Source organism: Schistocerca americana, chromosome 1 (genome assembly GCF_021461395.2).
Source record: "Schistocerca americana isolate TAMUIC-IGC-003095 chromosome 1, iqSchAmer2.1, whole genome shotgun sequence".
NCBI classification, from domain to species: Eukaryota; Metazoa; Arthropoda; class Insecta; order Orthoptera; family Acrididae; genus Schistocerca; species Schistocerca americana.
Genome location: NC_060119.1, coordinates 783,412,555 through 783,434,875, shown reverse-complemented (window position 1 = coordinate 783,434,875; position 22,321 = coordinate 783,412,555). Strand labels below are relative to the sequence as shown.

The 22,321-nt window shown below is 36.2% G+C and overlaps 1 protein-coding gene across 1 annotated transcript in view; it reads left to right on the top strand.

Moving 5' to 3' along the window:
- The window catches only part of LOC124594204 (putative thiamine transporter SLC35F3), a gene marked incomplete at its 5' end in the record, with an annotated part of 324,621 nt that overhangs the window by 184,514 nt on the left and 117,786 nt on the right, over nt 1-22,321 (top strand). The window contains 5 exons of the mRNA XM_047132567.1: nt 3,118-3,207; nt 5,925-6,054; nt 10,962-11,012; nt 12,498-12,527; nt 19,012-19,061. Coding sequence (XP_046988523.1) covers nt 3,118-3,207; nt 5,925-6,054; nt 10,962-11,012; nt 12,498-12,527; nt 19,012-19,061 — 351 coding nt within the window. The remainder of the gene's footprint in view (nt 1-3,117; nt 3,208-5,924; nt 6,055-10,961; nt 11,013-12,497; nt 12,528-19,011; nt 19,062-22,321) is intronic.

The following is a 22,321-nucleotide window of genomic DNA, read 5'->3' as shown; positions in this document are numbered from 1 at the left end:
CAAACCTGTGACTATTCACACTACCCTCCTCTGTATATGTTCAATATCCCCTGTTAGTCCTACTGGAATTCATTTGAGCAATTTTCTATGCTTGGTCACATGAATATTTTGTAAACTATATGCTTTGTAGACTGATTACATATCCCTAGTATTGTACCAGTGAATCAAAGTCTGCCATATGCTTTATGTGTGACTGGGCATATATGATCATTTTGTTTTTGTGGTCTTCAGTTCAGAGACTGGTTTGATGCAGCTCTTCATGCTACTCTATCCTGTACAAGCTTCTTCATCTCCCAGTACCTACTGCAACCTACATCCTTCTGAATCTGTTTAGCGTATTCATCTCTTGGTCTCCCTCTACAATTTTTACCCTCCACGCTGCCCTCCAATACTAAATTGGTGATCCCCTGATGCCTCAGAAAATGTCCTACCAACCAATCCCTTCTTCTAGTCAAGTTATTCCACAAATTCTCTTCTCCCGAATTCTATTCAGTACCTCCTCATTAGTTATGTAATCTACCGATCTAATCTTCAGTATTCTTCTGTAGCACCACATTTTGAAAGCTTCTATTCTCTTCTTGTCTAAACTATTTATCATCCATGTTTCACTTCCATACATGGCTACACTCCATACCAATACTTTCAGAAAAGACTTCCTGACTCTTACATCTATACTCGATGCTAACAAATTTCTCTTCTTCAGAAATGCTTTCCTTGCCATTGCCAGTCTACATTTTATATCCTCTCTACTTCAACCATCATCAGTTATTTTGCCCCCTAAATAGCAAAACTCATTTACTACTTTGAGCGTCTCATTTCCTAACCTAATTCCCTCAGCAGCACCCGATTAACATGTACTGGGACCATTGCTGTTCTTAATATTTATACATGATTTGCCAAGCCATTTATCAAAAGCAGATGCAGTATTGTTTGCTGACAACACCAGTCTATTTGTCAAAGCTACAAATGAAACTGACTTACTGGAGAGAGTCACAGTAGCCACAGAAGAAGCAAACATATGGTTTACAACAACAAATTAATTGTTAATGACCAAAAACAGTTTGGATGAACTTCAGACATGTAACAAACAAAGTAAAATCTGACCTAACTGTAAAACTTGGCCAGTGTAAGATAGAGCAAACCCCCCACACTAAATTTTTAGGATTATGGCTGGATGAATATTTAATGTGGGAGAAACATACAGAAATGCTAAACAAAAAATTAAGTTAGTATTGCTATGTTATTAGAATACTAAAAAATTCCTGTAGTGTTGATGCAGTGTTATGTTCATACTTTGCACTCATACATAGCACACTAAGATATGGTATCATACTTTGGGGAAATACCAGTTTGGCCAAACACCCATTTGTGATTCAAAAGAGGGCAACAAGAATAATCAGAGGTATGACACACAGAGAATCATGTAAAAAAGTTTTCAAGGAACTACAAATCATAACTCTACCATGTATCTATATTTATGAAAGTATATGTTTTATGAAGGCACACCAGGAACATTCTTTGTTAAACAGTCAAGTTCATAACTACAAAACAAGAAATAGAGACAAGTTTTGTAGAGAAAGTCACGCAAAAGCTATGTATCAAAAAAGTGTTCTTTATCAGCCAAAACTCTTATTTAGTGCACTACCAAAGGAAATTAAAAGTATACCAAAATTCCACATATTAAAAAAGAACTTAAAAAAATGTTACTTAGCAAGAGTTTTTACAGTGTCAAAGAATACTTAAATCACCAGCATTCAGTATACAGTAGCTTATTTCCTTCATTGTAATGACCCAAAATGCTCATTGAAAACTAAATTGTATTCATCTATTATTGAAATTTAGCATATTATGAATGTTGTTATGCATATGGTTTCATGTTATATGTAATAATATTTTGTTTATGGACATATAATTGTAAATCTTTTCATGTCCTATTTCCTATGTAAGGCAGTGTATGATAAATCCTATATCATTTTTATAATGATGAGATACAAGGTTGCTAAGTAAATAAATACATAAATAAATAAAAATTCGACTACATTCCATTATCCTCATTTTGCTTTCGTTGATGTTCATCTTATATCCTCCTTTCAAGACACTGTCCATTCTGTTCAACTGCTCTTCCAGGTCGTTTGCTGTCTCTGGCAGGATTACAATGTCATCAGCGAAACTCAAAGTTTTTATTCCCTCTCCATGGATTTTAATTCCTACTCCAAATTTTTCTTTTGTTTCCTTTACTGCTTGCTCAATAAACAGATTGAATAACATCGGGGATAGGGTACAACCCTGTCTCACAGCCTTCCTAACCCATTAATGCACCTCAACTCTTATAACTGCCATCTGGTTTCTGTACAAATTGTAAATAGCCTTTTGCTCCCTGTATTTTACCCCTGCCGCCTTCGGGGGTATGAGCATACAATTTCATATCCCTTACAAAGTGTTACAGTCATGTAGTTGTATGAGATGACTGATTCCAATAGTGACTCACTGATATTGTAGTCAAAGGGTACTATGCTTTTTTTTAATTTTTGGAGTGCAATTACATTTTTGAACATATAAATCAAGTTACAAACTTTTGCATCACTTTAAAATCTTAAAAGTGCCTTATCTATAAAGTGTCTGAGGTTAATATTAATATTGTCTGTGAGAATGTAAGAATACAACATGAACAGCAAGAGCTCCACCACACAAGTTCTTGATGTATAGATGTGAGTGTTTGTTTATGTTTCAGGCAGAATGCTCTTATAACAGAAAAAAGATCAAAAGCTCAAAAATATTTGCTACTTTCTACTCTATACTGTATACCATCTATCATTCATAATGTATGATGCCTTTCCTAAATTTGTAACATTTACATGTTTCTTATACCCAGAACTTTTGTGAGCGATGAATAGAAATTTCACTTCTAATGTTATTGTTAGTTGCAAATTTGGAGTCTTGAAATGATGTTTATGTTTTTAGCCATGCAATCCATTTCTTGACTCTGAGCATTCATCATGATTCATTTATTGTTTTGATTTGGGATTTGAAATTGATAACCTAGAGGAATATTAGCAAATTCAAAAGAACTACTGCTTTGAGTCTCTCATTTGCTTAAAATTTGTTTTTCTTTTCCAGTTGCAAACCTGCTGGGTAACTTCAGTGTTGCTCTCACATATGACTTATTCATCACACTAGGGCTTATTACAGCAGTTCCTGTCTCTGCAGGTAATGCTTTATCTACTTTCATCAACACAGAACATTCGAGTAGTTTTTTTTATGTTGACATAAAATTCGAGTGATCTGAAGATCGAAATACGAACCACAATTTATAAATGAGTAAATGAAACACAGCACACGTTTTTTTTTTATTTTTTGTGAGTATGAGTTATCCTAGTTCTCTATTTGCTATGGCCATTAGAGCACTTCAAATATAATTTCCATACAGTTTACTCTCTGACTTTCAGAGGCTTGAGTATTATAAAAGCCAAAGAAAATGGCATAAGGAAGCTCTAGAACAGGTAAATCCATTAGGTCCACAAACAATTTCTTTGGCTCTATTTAAATTCAGTAAGAAAAGCAAAATAACAGTTGCTGTACTTACTGACTTGTGTCCAAAGAAAGTAATTCCACCTAAACTGCACAAAAGTCCTTTTCTGCCATCTTCAACACATGGCATAGATTGTGTTTTTTTTTTATGAAAAGCTTTTTCCTCAATACTACTTCGACCTCAGGAAATCACTGCATGCAGTCATCTGTGCATTAGAGGTAAAAAAACTGCATTCTCAGTGCATTTCAGTAGAGCATGCCACATCTCCAGTCATAAATGGGATAGAGCAGCTTGAGTACACTATTTTGTTTGTCAACATTCCTAGAAGGATCATTTCTAGTCTTTCAAACACTTAACTGCTGCTGTGAGAAACAAAACATTGAAGGTCTGCCTTAGGGATGTTGTCCACAACCAGTAATACTATATGACCACTGCTACTTATAGATTATAGCTCGTACACATTTTAAAGAAAATGTAACAGAATGGAGGCAACTGGGAGGGCTGTGTTGGCCTTGTCAGAATACAACAACCATTTTCACATAATCACTCTTGATAATCATAATCACATAATGACTCTTGATATGCGTTATGAACAAGAGTGCAAATTTTCCAGCACATTACACTGGGCAAGTTGGACAATGGAACACTTAGAATGGAACCTGGATTAGTCACATCTCAATCCTATATTGCTAATGTAAGTATATTGATTCATAGTCATTTTTTCATAGTGAGAGGAGTTATTATGGTCGCAGTGCAGCCAATTTTTTTACAGGTATAGATGAACATTGTTTCCATGTAAGGCACTCATCCATCAAAACGCCTGAGAATCTTCTGTCAATCAGCTGTTTCATCCAGAAATAGTGTTTCATAATTTATGTCCACATGAGGTGCAATATAAATAATTTATGAGTAAAGACAACCTTTCACTGAGAAATTGATATTATGAATCATTAACTAGTACATAAACAAGACTGGAAAGATTCTCTAGCTTTCAGACAAAACCTATTTTGATGTAAACAAATGCACGCGCACACACACACACACACACACACACACACACACACACACACACACACACACACACACACTGATATACAACTGCTTTATGCTGGCTGAATACACTGTGCCGAAAATGTAGTTCTGAAGCTTGACTGGGGTAAGGCTTATGTTGGATGCAATTGGTGAGGATATAAAGGAGGCAGGGAGAAGGAGAGAGTGTTGAAGAAAGGTGGGGAGGGAGGCAGTATATGTAAGGGATAGGAATGTAACATGGCACTGGCACCAGTGAGTTCAGACAGTGCATAATGATGATGACATGCAATGATGTGGAGGAGTGAATTGGGTGGGGTTGACAGAACAGAGGAAGGAGGAGAAGGTGTGTGTTCAGGATGAGTGAAGTTAGGGCCCTGGGGTGGGTGTTGTTCAGGAGCTAGCAGAAACGAGGGCAGGACGTTTATGGAAATGAAGGACGCAGTGCAAAGAGTGCACTACAAGCTTCAGAGATATGGGTGAAGGATCTAGGTGATATGGATTGTAACTGAGCATGTTGTACTCAGCGGCATCTTTTGCCACTGGGTAGTCAGCTTTGCTCTTGGCTGTAGTTTAGCACGTGTCACTTATTCATGTGAACAGTTGATTAGTGATCATGCCCATATGAAACAGTTTGCTGAAATTATAGCAGAGCTCATACGTGACATGGCTGCCTTCTTCCATAGGATATGACACATGTGCCAATGGGTTGGAATATGATGTGATAAGGGTGTGTATCAGATAGGTTTTGCACATGTCGCTTCCACAGGGATATGATCCAGCCCCATGCTACCTGACTCAAATCTCTGTGGAAGCCCAATTATGCTTTGTTGTTGTAGACTTTCAAGTGAAATTACCTTTTTTTTCATGCAGTTTACAATGGCATTTTATCCTTGTTAAGAAATATTTTTTTCATTTGCTTCTACAAGTTTATTACATTTTGTCACTGAAGATTTGTTTCTGATGTCCTTTATTTCATATACTGGTTATACTATCCAAAAACAGCTTACAGTGTTCATTATCCTTGTTTCACTAGTTGCCTGGATTTGTTGATAATGCGTCTTACCTTTTTTATCAATGAAGATGCACCATTTGCTAAGTTTAAACAGTTTTAACAACTTCTTTCCCCTTCTCATAACTATTTAGCAATATACTTATATTGTAATTTCTGAGTTTAGAATTTTCATTTCTTCAACGTGAAACATCATGTCATGTAACACCCACAATTAATTTTAGACTTAATTATTACTTCCTCTGCTTTATACTAACTTTTTGAATATGATATTTTATCATCTTCTTTTTTTTATGTTCCAAATTTTAACTTTCATCAAACAAACATTACTAATAATATATTATACATTTTCAGCTCTTGATGTGGTGTTATATGGAGCCCATTTTGCTGGAATGAAATTGGCAGGAATGATACTAATTTCAGTTGGATTTTTTCTGGTAATGTTTCCTGATAACTGGCCAGACTACATCACACGACTACTGAGGTAGAGTGCAAAACACAGTTTCTGTATTCTTTGAAAGAAATAGTTCCTTACCTCTTTCATATGCAACTGTATTTAGCAATTATTCATTACATTCATCATAATGTATTAGAAAATTTTCTTCCTAGCATCAATCGCGTGTTCCCTGTGAAGAAAATAACTGATAATCGCTTTCATTCTCTTTGACAATCTGTAGATGAAATTACATAACCATATTTTTACCAGAAAGCTATTTGCAGCATTAATTATATAGCATGCAGCACATCACATATGAAATCTCATTGCATTAAATACACAGTATTTTCCAGTAACTAACAACTTATTTATAGAATTATACTAAAAATACTCTGCATTTTGTATCACCCACTTTCAATTTGTTTATGGGAAATAATCATTCAGTTTTTTTCTGTTTCTGTTTTTCATACACTTTTTTTCCTGACAGTGGCTCTCATTTTCCAGACAGTCGAAACATCAATATAATCAAATAAATTTTGTCCTGCTTACTATAACAACAGGTCAGTGCATTTCAGTGTGCATGATAACAGATTCCTTGAGTACTGTGTCTTCACTCTTTTCATTACAGAAGACACTGTGGTCACTGTAGGTGCATCACACAGTTGCTCACATCTTAGTACAAAGGGACTGATATTCAGCGAGTGCCAGATGTTTTAGTGAGCTAAATCTTCCAAACCTGAAATTTGTATTTTTAAATGAAAATATTCATTCTAAGTATAAGAGTATACTGCCAGGTTCAGTTTCTGTTTTTTTCGAAAAACACTGAACTATGCACAGATAATCAGCAAGGTAGATAATCTACACCCAGGTATTCCAGAGCTTGCTTCTTAATTTTTAATTTAGTGCATTATGTTCTTGAGAAAAAAGTGGGGAACACCTCTGGATTCAGCTGAAAGAGAGTGTAGAACTCAGTAAATGTCAGACCATCTGGTTCACACCGCTTTGTTATTTTGAACAAGTTTTTTAATGCTTGGCTTCACATTATAGTTAGGTGTGTGTGTGTGTGTGTGTGTGTGTGTGTGTGTGTGTGTGTGTGTGTGTGTGTGTGTGTGTATTTAATTCATGCATATAACTAGACAGATTTATAATATATTCAGTCTGTTTTTCCCTCATTTTCTCCATATTTTTCCTTACCCATTATCTATTGCCAATTCTGTTTTCAATCTCCACTACAAACTTTTGACTACAGTCGCTCTCTAATACTTCACTCTGCTCCAGCATACAGATGATGGATGGAACGCAAAAAGTACACAAAATTTAAATTAAATCACTTAAAAGACTTGATTCACACTTAATTCCACACTGAGATTCAGGAAAAGAAATTGTGTAGCAATGCCATTGTTTTCATTTATTGCTGATAACAATGGAGACCAATCTAATTCTTTTAAACTTTCACCAAGGAAAGCCTGCATGTTATCGTCATCTATAATTTTAATAATGCTACTTTGGACAATGACTCAGCCAGTATCATTACTTCCAGGCTACTTGTTGTACTTCTGGATAATTTTATGTTTCTTGCATCTCCTTATCTTCAACATTTGAACCTCTTATACTTTTTTTCTGTTTCCTATTTCTGTGTTTCATAGATGAAGAGGTTTGTCAAATTCAAAAACAGAGTATTTAGTTTGTTTTTTTAAGTTCAATATTGAAGCATGAGACACTGGAAAGTCCTTGATGGAATATAAAAAATTATAGAAGAACTGAAGATAACCACTCACCATATGAGTCAGGCACTTAAAAAAGTCTAGAAACATTGCTATTCTCCTTCTTCAGAGTTAACTAGTACCAAAATCACACACACACACACACACACACACACACACACACACACACACACACACACTACATTGTCTAAGCCTACTACATTGTCACCTGAGATAATGAACACATGCAGGTGTATGTGTATTCTGTATCAGTTAGTTCTTCTTAGCAATGCTTTTTATGTTTCTATTGACCACTCAATATAAAGCCTCCCATTCTTGCACCAGTGCCTGTCGGAGCTCCTGAAGTGTCATAGGGGTTTGAAGACATGCAGCAATATGTCAACCAAGAGCATCCCAGATGTGCGCGATGGGGTTTAGGTCTGGAGAATAGGTCATGCCACTCCATTCGCCTGATATCTTCTGTTTCAAGATACTCCTCCACGATGGCAGCTCTGTAGGGCCATGCATTATCATCCATCAGGAGGAAGGTGGAACCCACTGCATCCCTGAAAAGGCAGACAAACTGGTGCAAAATGACGGCCCAATACACCTGACCTGTTAGAGTTCCTCTGTCAAAGACATGCAGGGGTGTATGTGCACCAATCATAATCCCACCCCACACCATCGAACCACGACCTCCATACTAGTCCCTTTGAAGGGCATTAAAGGTTTTTCATCTGGTTCCTGGTTCACGCCAGATGAAAACCCGGTGAGAATCACTGTTCAGACAATACCTGGACTCGTCCGTAACAGCCTGTGTTTAACACTTAAGAGGGACATGAAATGGGAAGATCTCATAGGCTCAATTGTAGGTAAAACTATATAAACCAGAAAACATAAAACAGTTCTCCAAATTAAAGCAAATAAATAAAAGGGTAGGTTTTTCCATTTCTTTCCAATATCTGATGTTCTTTTCTTATTTCTTTAGTAGATTTTGATATTCTAGAATTGTGATAATGGCATGTATATTAGGTTGCTGAGTATCTTAAGAAACTTATAACTCTTTTAAGATGCTCTTAAGATGTTGGCCTCTGGAAGATTTGAATATGTTTGTTGTGATGTCTCAGAAACAATTTCATCATAGTGATGCTAGATTTGTAAGATGATTGTAATGTAATGTACTGTAATTGTCATCCAAAACAAAAATGTATTGATTCTGATTTTTTTTTTAAGTACAATGAAATAAGGAACCATTATATTTGTGTGCTGATGGAAAGCCCTTGGTGAAATATAAAGAATGAAAGAATATAAAGAAGAAGAATATTAAGAATGAAAAATAATAATTCACCATTTAGTCAATGCATTGAGAGATCAATAGGCTCATAAGCAAGACTGAAAAAATTGATAGGTTTTTGTATGATGTCCTTCTTCAGACTTAACTAATACAGTACATGCATATGCACTCACTCACTCCTTCGTGGATACATTTCCCAGGTAACTACATTGAATCAGCATTGCAAATCAAGTTGATTTGTGGTGTCAGTACAGTTTGGCTGGTGCAATGTAGCTGTACAGAGAGGGGGAGGGGGTGTCCATCATGTACCATATTTTATACTAGTTGGCTTTGCAGAAGGACATCAGACAAAAGATCTGCAACATTTTCAGTCTTGTTTATCTGCCAGACAACCACTCAATGCCTGAGCTGTACCGTAAGTTGTTGCTCCTTCCATTGTTTGTATTATATTTGTGGGTTTTAGGAACTGTTCAGTGGCTCATAATATTAATTGAATATAAACCTGGATCTTATCTGTGTCCAATGTATCATGAAGAGCTTATTTTGCATTTATTTCAATAGCAAAGTTGCAGAAAACAATTTTTGTAAGGAAGAGTATTCAACAACAAAAGAACCTTGTCACTCATTGTTTGGAACCTACAACTGTTAACTGCTCCCTCCCTCTACATTTATGAAATTATGATATTCTCATACAGGAGAAAAGAATTATTTGAGGAAAGCATATAGAGCAACTATTAAGACCTGCTCGTACAGTGTAATATGTAGCACACAAGCTTGCGAGACAGGTAAGTGAGCCAGACCAGGACTGAATTCACTCAGTGGATTAACGTCCATGGCTGATGCACCAGCCAGCTTTAGTGTGATTTTTAGGCAGTTTCCCACTCTCATTTAGGCAAATGCTAGGCTGGTTCTCAATTTCTGCCTCAGAAAATCTGATTCACAAACAGTTAAAACATGATCACATACAGAACACAGTTTACACAATTCAGGGCACAAGCTGCAAAGTTAAATGAAATGAATGCGCCAGTTTGTGAGTACAGCAGACATCATACTAGACAGTATTAACACTAAGAAGAAGAAGAAGGAGATATAGAACAATTTTAAAACAAATAAATTTGTATGTTTCATGCATACTGCTTGAAATTACATGTTCAGTGCCCTTAGTAAAAGGGAATAGTCATCTATAGCAAGTTTAGAAACAAAAACATATTTAGCATTAAGTTGCAATATTAAAAAAGATGCCTATGATACATTCTGGTGGAGAAATGTTAAAGTTCAATGAAAAAACTCACGCAGAATGAATTGCTAATTTGAGCAGGATGTAACTTAGTAGGACCCTATTGGAAGTATTAAGTAAATATTTTTCCATACTCAAACTGTATTAAGATTGGGTTACTTACCAACATTTCAACAGTGATGAAATTTTACACAACTTTTTCAACGTCTCTTAAGTACTTAAAATGAAATACTTTGAAACATGTTAATAAATCGTGAATCACAATGAACTTTCAAATTAAATCATTGTTTTGACTAATCCTTCCATTTCTGTCTGCAATTAAAAATTAGAACTAATGTTTTAGTATATATATCAATATTAAACATTATGGATATCACTGCTAGTCACCACTTTTTTTTTCAAAACTTGTAGTACTTCTGAATAGTTTATTCCATAGATGCTCCAGAGCTAGAGATCTGACTTATTTACAGGAAAACTTTCAGGCAGTAATGTTTAAATCTTTTGAGCTACAGAAAATATTTAAAACTGAAGACTTGCCTGGTGACGAGTTTATAATATGAGGTGTACCAATATAGTATATAACCCAATATAACAAATGCTAATATGGTCTCTGGGGTTTCTTCAGCATGCTTGATAGAATCTATGGTTTTGGGAGTCCAGTTGATTGATGGACCAATTTTATACAAATTATTTTGATGTCTCACCTAGTCATCTTTATCAGGTGCTGCAAACAATGGTCTTCAATTTGCTCACTACATGGACCCAACCAAAGGTACTGTTAGTGGCCTTCTAGTAACAGACTGTTATATTGTGAAAGACATTTGATATTTATTTTGAAGAATTGATGCCAGAATCTTTTAGATGCTTCATAGTTATACCCTTCCCATGCTACCTCCACTGTAGAAACTGTATTTTAATTTCAGGGAGATAAATTTGGAGAAAAGCTTGAACAACTGGGCAGCCATGCTTTGTCATATCATAAATATTCATATAAGGGCTGACTACCAGAGTCTGGGCCGGCCGAAGTGGCCGTGCGGTTAAAGGCGCTGCAGTCTGGAACCGCAAGACCGCTACGGTCGCAGGTTCGAATCCTGCCTTGGGCATGGATGTTTGTGATGCCCTTAGGTTAGTTAGGTTTAACTAGTTCTAAGTTCTAGGGGACTAATGACCTCAGCAGTTGAGTCCCATAGTGCTCAGAGCCATTTGAACCATTTTTCCAACCAAAGTCTGTCTCTCTGTGAAGAAATAAACTATCCAATTTAACATTCAGATTGAAGTAAACACCCTTCGCCATAGTATGCATAATTAAATAAATGTCTTGTTTTGTCAATTCACTTCACTTTTACAGTAATTTTCTCTGTTAATTTTAATTGTACATTTCTCATACCACTTCATTATAAATTATATGCACATTTCATATAACTGTTGAAAATCATTACACTTAATAAACAAAAATCAGTCAGTAAAATTACGGTTCAGATCACGGCTATGCAATGAACATGAATTACAGAGAATTGTTGTATCTTTATTCCTATTGGTACAAAGTCGTTTCTATAATCTGCCTCTTGGATGGAGTACAACTGATAATCAAAACTTGTAAGTAAGATAAAATTTAAAATTTCAGTATATATCACTTGTGTGTTACTGTTCATTTTCTCTTGTCTCTATTTACTGATCCTCAGAACATTAGATCTCTGTTTCAAGAAAGGAAATATATTATCTTGTAGGAGGATTTATTTTGATTTATTGTAAATGTCATGGATTAGAAAAGTAAAATACAATATTTCAACCCAATGACATTCAGCAGACTGCAAAAACATTTCTAACAGATGTTTACGTGCACATATCTACAATTAAAATGTATGAGAAATGAATTGTTCAAAACAACATCTTGATTAGGGGAAAAACCTTATTCTTAAAATAATTTTTTTCTTATACTAGTAGTGCCATTTCAGGATTTTCTTACAGTTTATATGTACATTAGTAAAAATGCAGTATCGTATTTCAGTTGTGCTGTAATTTTGTCATACATTTTGGAATGCTGAATAACTTATAGTAGCTTCTTGAATAATCATTGATACTACCATACTTAACTGCATCATTTCTCTAATAGCTGTAATGTAATACCAAAATGCCTGTAGTGAATATATCATGGTAATAATGTAAATTTTGCCTAATGATGTTGTAGCCCTGCACTGTATCTATTCCCATCACAATATTGGCTTCTGATCAAGTTGGCAAATTTTTGTTGTTACAGAAACATCATCATGTTGAGCCACAGTGCAAGGTAAGGTCTTACCTGCCAGCTTCTTTCTCTCTTCCTTCACAAATCTAATGTACAATAGTTTTTCTCTTTTTTATGCTAGAAATATTTATATGCTTTGAATTTCTTAGTGCATGTTAGTTTAGATAGTGTTGAGATTTAGTGCAAATGGGTGAGTATCTAACCTAGAGAAATGATGATCTAAAATTGGATGTAAACACTTCCTGCCATCTAGGCATAAACAATTAAGAGAGAGATGATAATCTGAATGTACTTAATTTACTACAATTTGTTAGGCCTTAAGAGAACCACATTTAGGACTACATGAGAATAACATAATCTGATTAGAAATAGACTTTAATGATGATATCACAGACTTACGTTTGTTGTGTCACTGTTTTTACTCTGTAAATGAATACTTAGATCAATAATCTTGCTATTTGTGTTAAATTGAAAACATCGAGCAATATTATACATTAGGATACTATAGGCCTATGTTAATATATGTTAACAATGTTAACTGATATTTTCCGACATCTGCAACACACTGTGTACCATCAGATCACATGGAATAAATAAATAAATAAATAAATAAATAAATAAATACTTATTTTAATGAGTTTCATGAAAGCTTAAGATTTCTCATGTCATATGTAGACCTAAAGACCTGACACACTTTTTTGTTCAGAGAATGTATCATTTCTTAGTAACATTTGTTCTCTGTGATGTTAGTGAATTTTGAAATGCTCCACACTATGGTTGTGTAATGGTTTCTACAGCCATTGTATATCAAACTTTAATATTCAGACATTTACTATGTAGTCATGTAGATTATAAAACTGAAAAAAAAGAAATACAGGTAAAAATATCATATTTAAGCAGGTTCAAAATATTAATTTCTACAGGGAAAACATTCCTATAAAGAAGAGCTTAATTTTACAGTTTCAAAAAAAAATTATCCTTAGGGGCTAGCACCAGCCCCTCATACATCATATTTCATCATCTCATCGTAAAGGCCAGTCTTCAGTGATGCAAAACAGAATATAAATTTACAGAGAGAAATAGCTGTGACAAAATACTAGTGGAATCTATATTCAAAGCTAATCACAGTTAATGATATTATGCTTTAATCTGTTTGTGTGATGGAAAAGATCTTAAATGAACATCTAATACAATTGGCAGAAAGGTTGTACTTTTAAAATATATGGACTATTTTCTAGGTACACTATTCAACAAACAGCAAATTAAATATATTTTTAAAAGGGGCTACATTTTTATGGTCATGCAGAGCCTGTTAGACACTCTTCTTAATGACAATTGTAGGGAAAGATAGATTGCTAGTTACTGTAAAGAGGCCTGTTAAGTTGCAGACAGGCACAATTAAAAGACACTTATGTAAAACTTTCAGCCACAGCTTTTATCAGAAAAAGAGAACCACACACCATTCATTCAAAAAAGCAAACGAACCTCACACACACATGACCACCAACTCTGGCAGCTCTGCTCCACAACCTCCTGACACTACACGTGTTGGCATTCTAATCCCTGCACACGCTGACAGACAGCATCAGTCTGTCTCCACCTCCCATACACTACTGTACCTTCCCCTTCCCAGTCCCGTCAAGATTGCTGCTGTCATGCCACGTGATAGTTGCATTCTGGTCAGATCTGCCGGAGTTGGTGGTTGCGTGTGCATGAGATGTGCTTACTTGTGTGTACAAATGGTGTGTGTGTCTATGTTTCTCTTTTGCTGATGAAGGTTGTGGCCAAAAACTTTCTGAAAGTGTCTTTTGATTGTGCCTGTCTGCAACTTAATGCATCTTCTTTACAGTCAGTAGCAATCTATCTTTTCCTACACTGTTGATATACCTACACGCAGTTTCTGTTGTTTGACAGTCTTATTAATTATATGCATAAAATATGTGGCTGTATCAATAGAAGAGATTGACATATTGAATTATTCAGATTGCAATTGACAATAAATTCAGCCTTGAAGAATGTATTATAGACTGCTGATATAATATCCCACAATGTAAAATCTGGGATGCAATAATGATAATATGAAATAGGATAGATTGCCACTTGCCACATAGAGGAGGCATTGAGTGGCAGACGGGCATATTTAAAGTACATTTAAAAGTAGGCTGAGTTATCAGATAGAGTTATTCCTCTCTCCCTCTCACACTCTCTGCCTCTACCTCCCTCCCACCCTCCCTCCCTCCCTCCCTCCCTCCCTCTCTCTCTCTCTCTCTCTCTCTCTCTCTCTCTCTCTCTCTCTCTCTCTCTCTCTCTTTCTATCCATCTACATCTTTCACACACACACACACACACACACACACACACACACACACACACACACTTGGGTACTCTCATCGCCTGGCAAAAAATGTCCAACCTGCAGTTGAACCTTAGCACCAGAGATAACAGTGGCTGTGACTGCTCATACACCAACATTAACCATTGTATGAAATTCAAATTTTGTCAAATGTGTATAGCATAAAAAAATGCCAGACTATTTTATTTACATTCATTCCCAAATGTTATCTGACAACATATTTCAGAATAAAAAGTTTAGCTTAGTATAACATACCATTTAATAGGAGCATGAAGTTATTTTTTATGGCCTCCTATGTCACTAATTTATTTCTTACTAGAACTAAGTGATGCAAACTACTCAACGAAAGTTTCACACCACCCTCATGACTATCATGTATAAGTTTGGTTTGTGGGGCTTGAAGGGACCAGACTACAAAGGCCATCTGTCCCCATGTATAGTTGTTGTTGTTGTTGTGGTCCGCCCAACCCCATTTCTTTCCAGAAACCTCTTTTTCAACACTCTTTTGACCACAGTCAATCACTGTGAGCAGATATCTATGGAATGGAGGTAAAAGTAAATATTCATTTTCAGTACAGTTCATCAGAATGCGCTGCCTCTTTAGTCATGAAAGTGATAATCCAGCTTGTATTATAATATTCAGCCTACCAAATGGTCTTGGAGGGTTACTCCAAATGTTGGGTGTGTATCATCACTTTACAACAAGAAGGGTTGTCAACAAAGGGAAGCTGGCTGCGAAATAGGCATACTTCACAGTGATATAATTTGTAGATTCAGCTGTGAGGCACAGAACATTCAAGACCTGATTTGTAGTTGACATCCTTGGTCAACAACACCAGCAGATGTCTTCTACCTACAAATTTTGGCTTGCAGATATCCCAAGGAGAATTAAACTGAGCTGCACATTGAAATCAAACAATAGTCAACAACACCAGCAGATGTCTTCTACCTACAAATTTTAGCTTGCAGATATCCCAAAGAGAATTAAACAGAACTGCACATTGAAATCAAACAATAGTAAATTCATACTGTTGTCAGAATTCCACATTTCTTTTTTATGCAGAAATTGATCAAATGAAATGGACTACAGTATTAGCTGAAATGAACCAAACTGAGCATGCATGGGACCAGCTGACACTTGCAGTGTGCCACAACAGGAACTGTCCTCACACATTAGATGATCTCAGGAGCATTACTGTCAAAGAGTGAGATAAGCTTGAGCAGAAAGATCTTGAATGTCTTGTGGAATGCACAGAGGATCAAAGTACGTTTCATTATATGGGGTGGAGCAACATGGTGTTGAATAGTAATGACCAGCAAATTTTGCTTTCATCAATGTTCAGTGGTGTGCACTTTCTAACAGTCTTCTTTTATTATGGTTTTATGTTGTGTTTATTTGACAGTGAAGTTATTTTTTATGTTCCATAATGACTATTCTTTTACATCTTCCTCCCCTTGGATCTGAACATACATATTTTTCTAGATATATACATATAGCAAAACATTTTTTGAACAGATTGTATGAGGGACATTTCATAAATAATGCATACTAACTTTTTCTTTTACTTACATGGTATTTTTTTAAATATAGTCCCCCTGCTTCTCTATGACTGAACCACAGCAACTTCGAAGCTCAAGTATTCCATTCAGGTCACCACTTATGTTCATCTGTCAAAAAACTCTGGTAACAGTGGTATAAGCCTCTTCCAGAGAAAGATAATGATATTCACCCTTAGGACTTTTCAATTTCAGGAACAAGTCAGAGTCTGGTGGACTCATTTCCAGGCTGTAGGGATTATGTAGCAACACTTCATGCAGTTTTAGGCTTCAGCATTACCAATATGTCGGCTAGTATTGTCATGGAGAATGAGTGGCCCAACGTCAAGCAACTGAGGTTGGGTTTTATGAATTTTTCTGTGCAGGTTTTCCATGAAGTTATTATAATGCACTGTTTTAACAGTTGTTTCACATGGTGTTCTATCTCTCATGGCAACTACTTGGTGATTATAAGCAAAAATCGCCATTTCTTGAGCGTGGAGTGAATTCACAGTAGTGACAGTTCAACACAAGAATCCTTGACCTTCACAAACGAATCACTGTCTGAGCAAGGTTGCAATGTCCAAACATTTCTGCTTCTCTTCAGCAATCAGACAGTGTGGTACCCATTTCTCACAGAAATTGATCTCTTCTTCAAATCACTCTCCTTCCACACGGGTTGCACTGTGATATTCTTAAATAGCATCTGCCACAAGTTTCACACATCATTCATCTGTTGATATTTTTGGCCTTCCAGGTCTCGGATTATCATCTATACTCATATGACCACCACAAAAACAATTAACACAAAGTGAAACTGCCCTGTGGTCCACTGTAAACTCATCACAAACTTCACTTAACATACTGTGGATTTCTGTCAGTTTTTTGACACATGAAATTTCAATCATGATGTATGACCTGTGGTCTTCAACAGTCGCAGTACTCGAGACCTCTGCCCCACTTCTACCTCTCACCAACTTTATGTTATGGCACACAGCGAAAAACAAAAGCTCTTGCTTCTTCCTTAAGTTCCAACTAAATCTGACAATATTTTCATTGTTTTTGTATCAAACAATCAAAAGTAATTCCAACTTGTGTGTTATTTATGAAATGTCCCTCATACATTAGAAATTAAGTCACATAATGTGAGTTCTGTGTGATATCAAACTTCTGGATAAATTAAGCACAGTAGTATAATCATTATAACCAAACATTGTATACTCTTTTCCTTCTGTTTATATTTGGCTGCAGTAGCACAGAAATTACTTTGTGTATTGCTGGATGTACATACATACCTGTGTACCTAATTATTTTATTAATATTTAACTAAAAATATATTCAAAAAATTAAATTTGTTTCAAATTCTGGCTCAATGGAAGTGTCCGATTCCATCCGTCTGCTTCAACCCATGATGTAATGGTGTTGTGGTGTGTGATGTCATTATGGTGCGGAGTTTATGAGTTGGTTGTGTTTGTAGATGTTGTCTTGTGTTGTGTGTGTGTGTGTGTGTGTGTGTGTGTGTGTGTGTGTGTGTGTTTTCTCGAGTTGTAATGTGTTGTGCATTTACTGTGTATTGAATGTTTTTTTTATTTATGTAGGTTTGTCTGACTTTTGAATTTTTGAGGTGTTGTGGTTTTGTTTTTGTTTTTAGTAGTTGTACATGGTGGTTTTTTCATATCAATAGTTATGGTTGACCTGTATAGGTCAAGGGAAATGACCAATTCCAATTTTTGTAGTTTTATATGTAGGTATTGGTGTTTAGGTATCGTCAGCTGTGGTCCAGGGAAATGTCTCATTCCAATTTTCTTAGTTTTTGCTCTAGGCGCTGGTGTTTTGGTATCGTCAGCTGCGGTAGAGCTATATACATCAAGAGAAGTGTCCGATTCCTGTAGAGATATTTATACTGTTATATTTAGGTTATCCCCTCCCTAAAACACCCATTTTCCCATGACTACCCTGTTAGTTTGATTGTATTTTTGGAGGGAGATGTTATTGTCTTCTTTATACGTATTTTCATGTTTGTTGCTGTGTGTATATAATGACATCAAAGGCGCCATATTGGAGATGCTCAGAATAGCCATTTCCGCCATATTGATGACATCATGGGTCAAAGCAGAGGGATGAAATCGTACACTTCCGTAATCTCCAAATTTTTAAGGACCACTTCATTTTTGGATCTTATGATGCATATTAAATTTAAATAATGGGTAAAAGATGTATCTAACCAAATCTTCTGCTAAATCCATTATTTTCTGGGTAAAATTTGCACACAGTAGAGTAACCTTTAATTCAGTGGTTGGTGTGAACACTCAGAGCTTTACTGTGCTTTGCCCTATTTGAGGACATATGCCCTTGCCTTTGTCTTAATCTTCAGTTAACCTAGTGAGCCAGTTCTAAGGGGATCTGCAGTGTGCAATGCAATATAAATTATAGACTATCTTGCGAGATAGCATTTGTCACATATATAAATCATTTTCAGAGGTAGAAGGAGCAATAGGTGATATAACGCTACTCAAGATTGAAACCTTGGCATTTAGGTTTGTAATATAACTCTTCACCACTATTTTGTTTTATTATTTATTTATTTTTAGTTTGCACTATTTTGTTTTTATTATTTACTTATTTTTATCTTTTCAGGGCATGTCTTCTGAAAAATAAGTCCCTTCTTGGAACTGATGTTATAAGACGTAAGAAATTAAAAATCATCTTCTTTCCATGATTTTCCCCTAGTGAATAAGTGTGTTGTTACATTCCACCCTGAATTTTCCATTGTTTGAATAAGTAACTTGTTGTATCAAAATGAATTTAGAACTTTCCTGGCCAGCCTTTTTAGACCTCATGTGAAAAAGAGAAATAAATCTTTGCGAATCAGATAGACTCCATATCCCCTAAGAAGGTAGGAAAGGACCCATACCCAGTAAGGATGGTGAAGCGCTTTTGCAAATAACACACCAAAAGAATCTCTTTAAGTGTACAACACTTTTCATACATTAAAGTGCACAAAACTTTTAAAAATGTTGTTGTAGCTTGGTAATAAACTATAACACACTGTGTAAAACACAACATCTCATTGGCAAAAGATGCTCTTTAAATGTACAACACTTTCCATGTATTAAAGGGCACAAAACTTTTAAAAATGTTGTTTATATTGTCTTGGTAAGGAACTATAATACACTGTGTAAAAACACAACATCTCATTGGCACTTTGTACCAGAAGATTGCTAACATAATTCTTGGTGGCTTGGTGGAGAAATGTTATCATGACTGCTTGATTAAAGTTCAGAAATTTATCAATAAAATACAGGACTGTGCCATCTAGTGATTGGTTCAGTGCCATGAGAAAAGAACAGATACTTGTGTTGAATTGAGTCTTACTGGTGCATTATGTCAGATTAAGTAACGTGAAGGTATTTCTGAAATAGATTGTAATAATTTTGTAGCATTTTTGTTATACGTTAAAAAATTGTCTTACAAAATAGTACCATAAATCTTGTAGGTTCGTTACAGTTCTTGTTATAATGTATGAGGTGCACCACAGCCAGTTATATGTTCTGTGTTTGGTAGGTGGGAATAAGAACCACTCTGGGTAGATGGCATTCTTAAGGTTCATTTGGTATTTTCATGTCCATTGAACAACAGCAGTTTTTTGCATACACACAACCAAATCATCTTTCTGTCAATTCATGCAGTGCAGAGGATAACAGTTACCCTTAGGTGACAAGTTATACTAAATGACTGAGGGTTACATTCACACAGAATGAACTTTCTCTATTTGAGATCAGACTATTTACTATATCACATCATCCTGAAACACAAAGATAATATTTTTCCATATTTGTTTTCAGTTCCTATTGGGGAGTTTGATTTCCTATGGATGCACTGATTGATGGATTGTGGCTTTTCTGTACAGAGAAGCTAGTCGGTGGGAGTCACCCTGACCAGTATAATTAGTTTTGTTGAAGTACTGATTGGTAAATTCAGAGTTAATATCTTGAAGCTGATGGTTCACTGCAGACATGTTAGAAGTTTGGTAGCATGAGAGGAAAAAATATAAAACTGCAGTAAATGAAGCAAGCAAAGGGTAATACAGATATCTAAACAGTGAGATTGACAGAACATGCAAAATGGTAAAACAGGAATGGCTGAAGGAGAAATGGAAGGCAGAAGAAGCATGCATGACAATGGGAAAGATAAATATCACTTGTAGAAAAATAAAAGGCCTTAGGAGAAATGAGAAGCACTAGTATGAAACTTAAGAGGCAAGATGGTAGTCCAGTATTAAGGAACTAGGGAAAGACTAAAAGGTGGAATATATACAAAGGGAACAAATTTGAAGATAGTATCATGGAAAGAGACGAGGAAATGGATGGAGAAGACAGAGGGTGCGAAATTGTGAAAAGAATTTAACAGAGCACTGAAACTTCTGAAAGACATTCAAACCAAGGCATCCAGTGTAGTCAACATTTCCATATACATTGTCCAGTCACACTAATGTGACCACCTGTCAAAGGCCTGAATAACCACCTTTTACAGTGCAGACTGATGCAAGACTTGCTGGAAGAGTTTAAGTGAGGTTCTAGAAGGTACCAACAGGGATGTGGAGCCATGCTGACTCCAGTGCTATGGCCATCTGCACTAGATTTCTCAGTTGAGGATCCATGGAACAAACAGGTCAATTGATTGGGTTTAAGTCCAGGGAGTTTGGAGGCCAGGTGGATGCAGTAAACGCATCCTGGTGCTCTTTGAACCATGCACACAGACTGTTAGCTGTGTGACACATTGTGTAATCTTGCTGGTAGATACCATCATGCCGAGCAAAAACAACCCGCATGTAGCGGTGGACGTGGCCCCCAAGAATAGATGCATACTTGTGTTGATTTATTGTGCCTTCCAGGATGATCAGATCACCCAGGGAATGCCATTAGAACGTTCCCTGCCAGGCTGGACCATTCTGATGATTGATGTAGGGTTTTTTCTTTCAGGCATTTCATGCTGATGGAGCATAGAGCGTGAGTCATCTAAAAAGACCACCTGTTGGAACTCAGTGGACGTCCAGTTGTGGTCTTAGTGTGCAAATTCCAGCCTTTTTCGCCAATGAAGAGCAGTCAGCACGGGTGCATGAACCAAGTGGCTCCTGCAGACTCCCACATGCAAAAATATGCACTGAGGAGACACTGTTGTTAGACCTTTGGTTCATCTGAACAGTCAGGTCCTCGAGAGTTGCATAGCTATTTGTGTGTACACATGTCTGCAGCTGTCATTCACTTCTGTCATCTGTGGTCTGTGGTGCACCATAGTTTCCTCAGTGCCATTTTGTCATGCATGGTATACTTTAAACATAGAAGGATGTGAACAGTACAATCTTAGCTGCTTCAGAAATGCTGCCACCCTTGGCCCAAACGCTAATGATCATGCCCTTTAAGACTCACCACACTTAAAACCCACTTGGAGCACACATGATGAAGAATAAAACTGCCAGGTGGGATCTGCCGAGGGAGAGGCCGGAGAGGATGGAAAAGGAAGGGAGAGCAAGAGGCAGTATGGGAGGCGGAGGATGAAGAACTTACTGACTAGCATGTTTCATCCTAATCTCAGCTGCTGGAGTAGATGCTGTCTGGTCAGTCAGCAGCAGCTTTCATCTTTGGGGCCAAACCACAGAATAAGCAGAGCTAAAAGAGAATCACACCAATTACTGCATCATCCATAATGGGACAATAAAGATTGTCAAAAAGCAGACATCTTCTTTAAAGGAGAGATAAATACTTCATGTAGAGGTTCCTTGGTTAAATTTCAAGTTTCAATTCATCTAGACTGTAAATAGCTGCTGAACAATTTAAAAGAAAAATCCATTGCTTTCCTAAAATATGTTACAGAGACTAAAATCTTGTGAAGTCAATCATCAAGAGTACACTATGATATAAAAATCCTGCTGAAAACAACAGAGAAC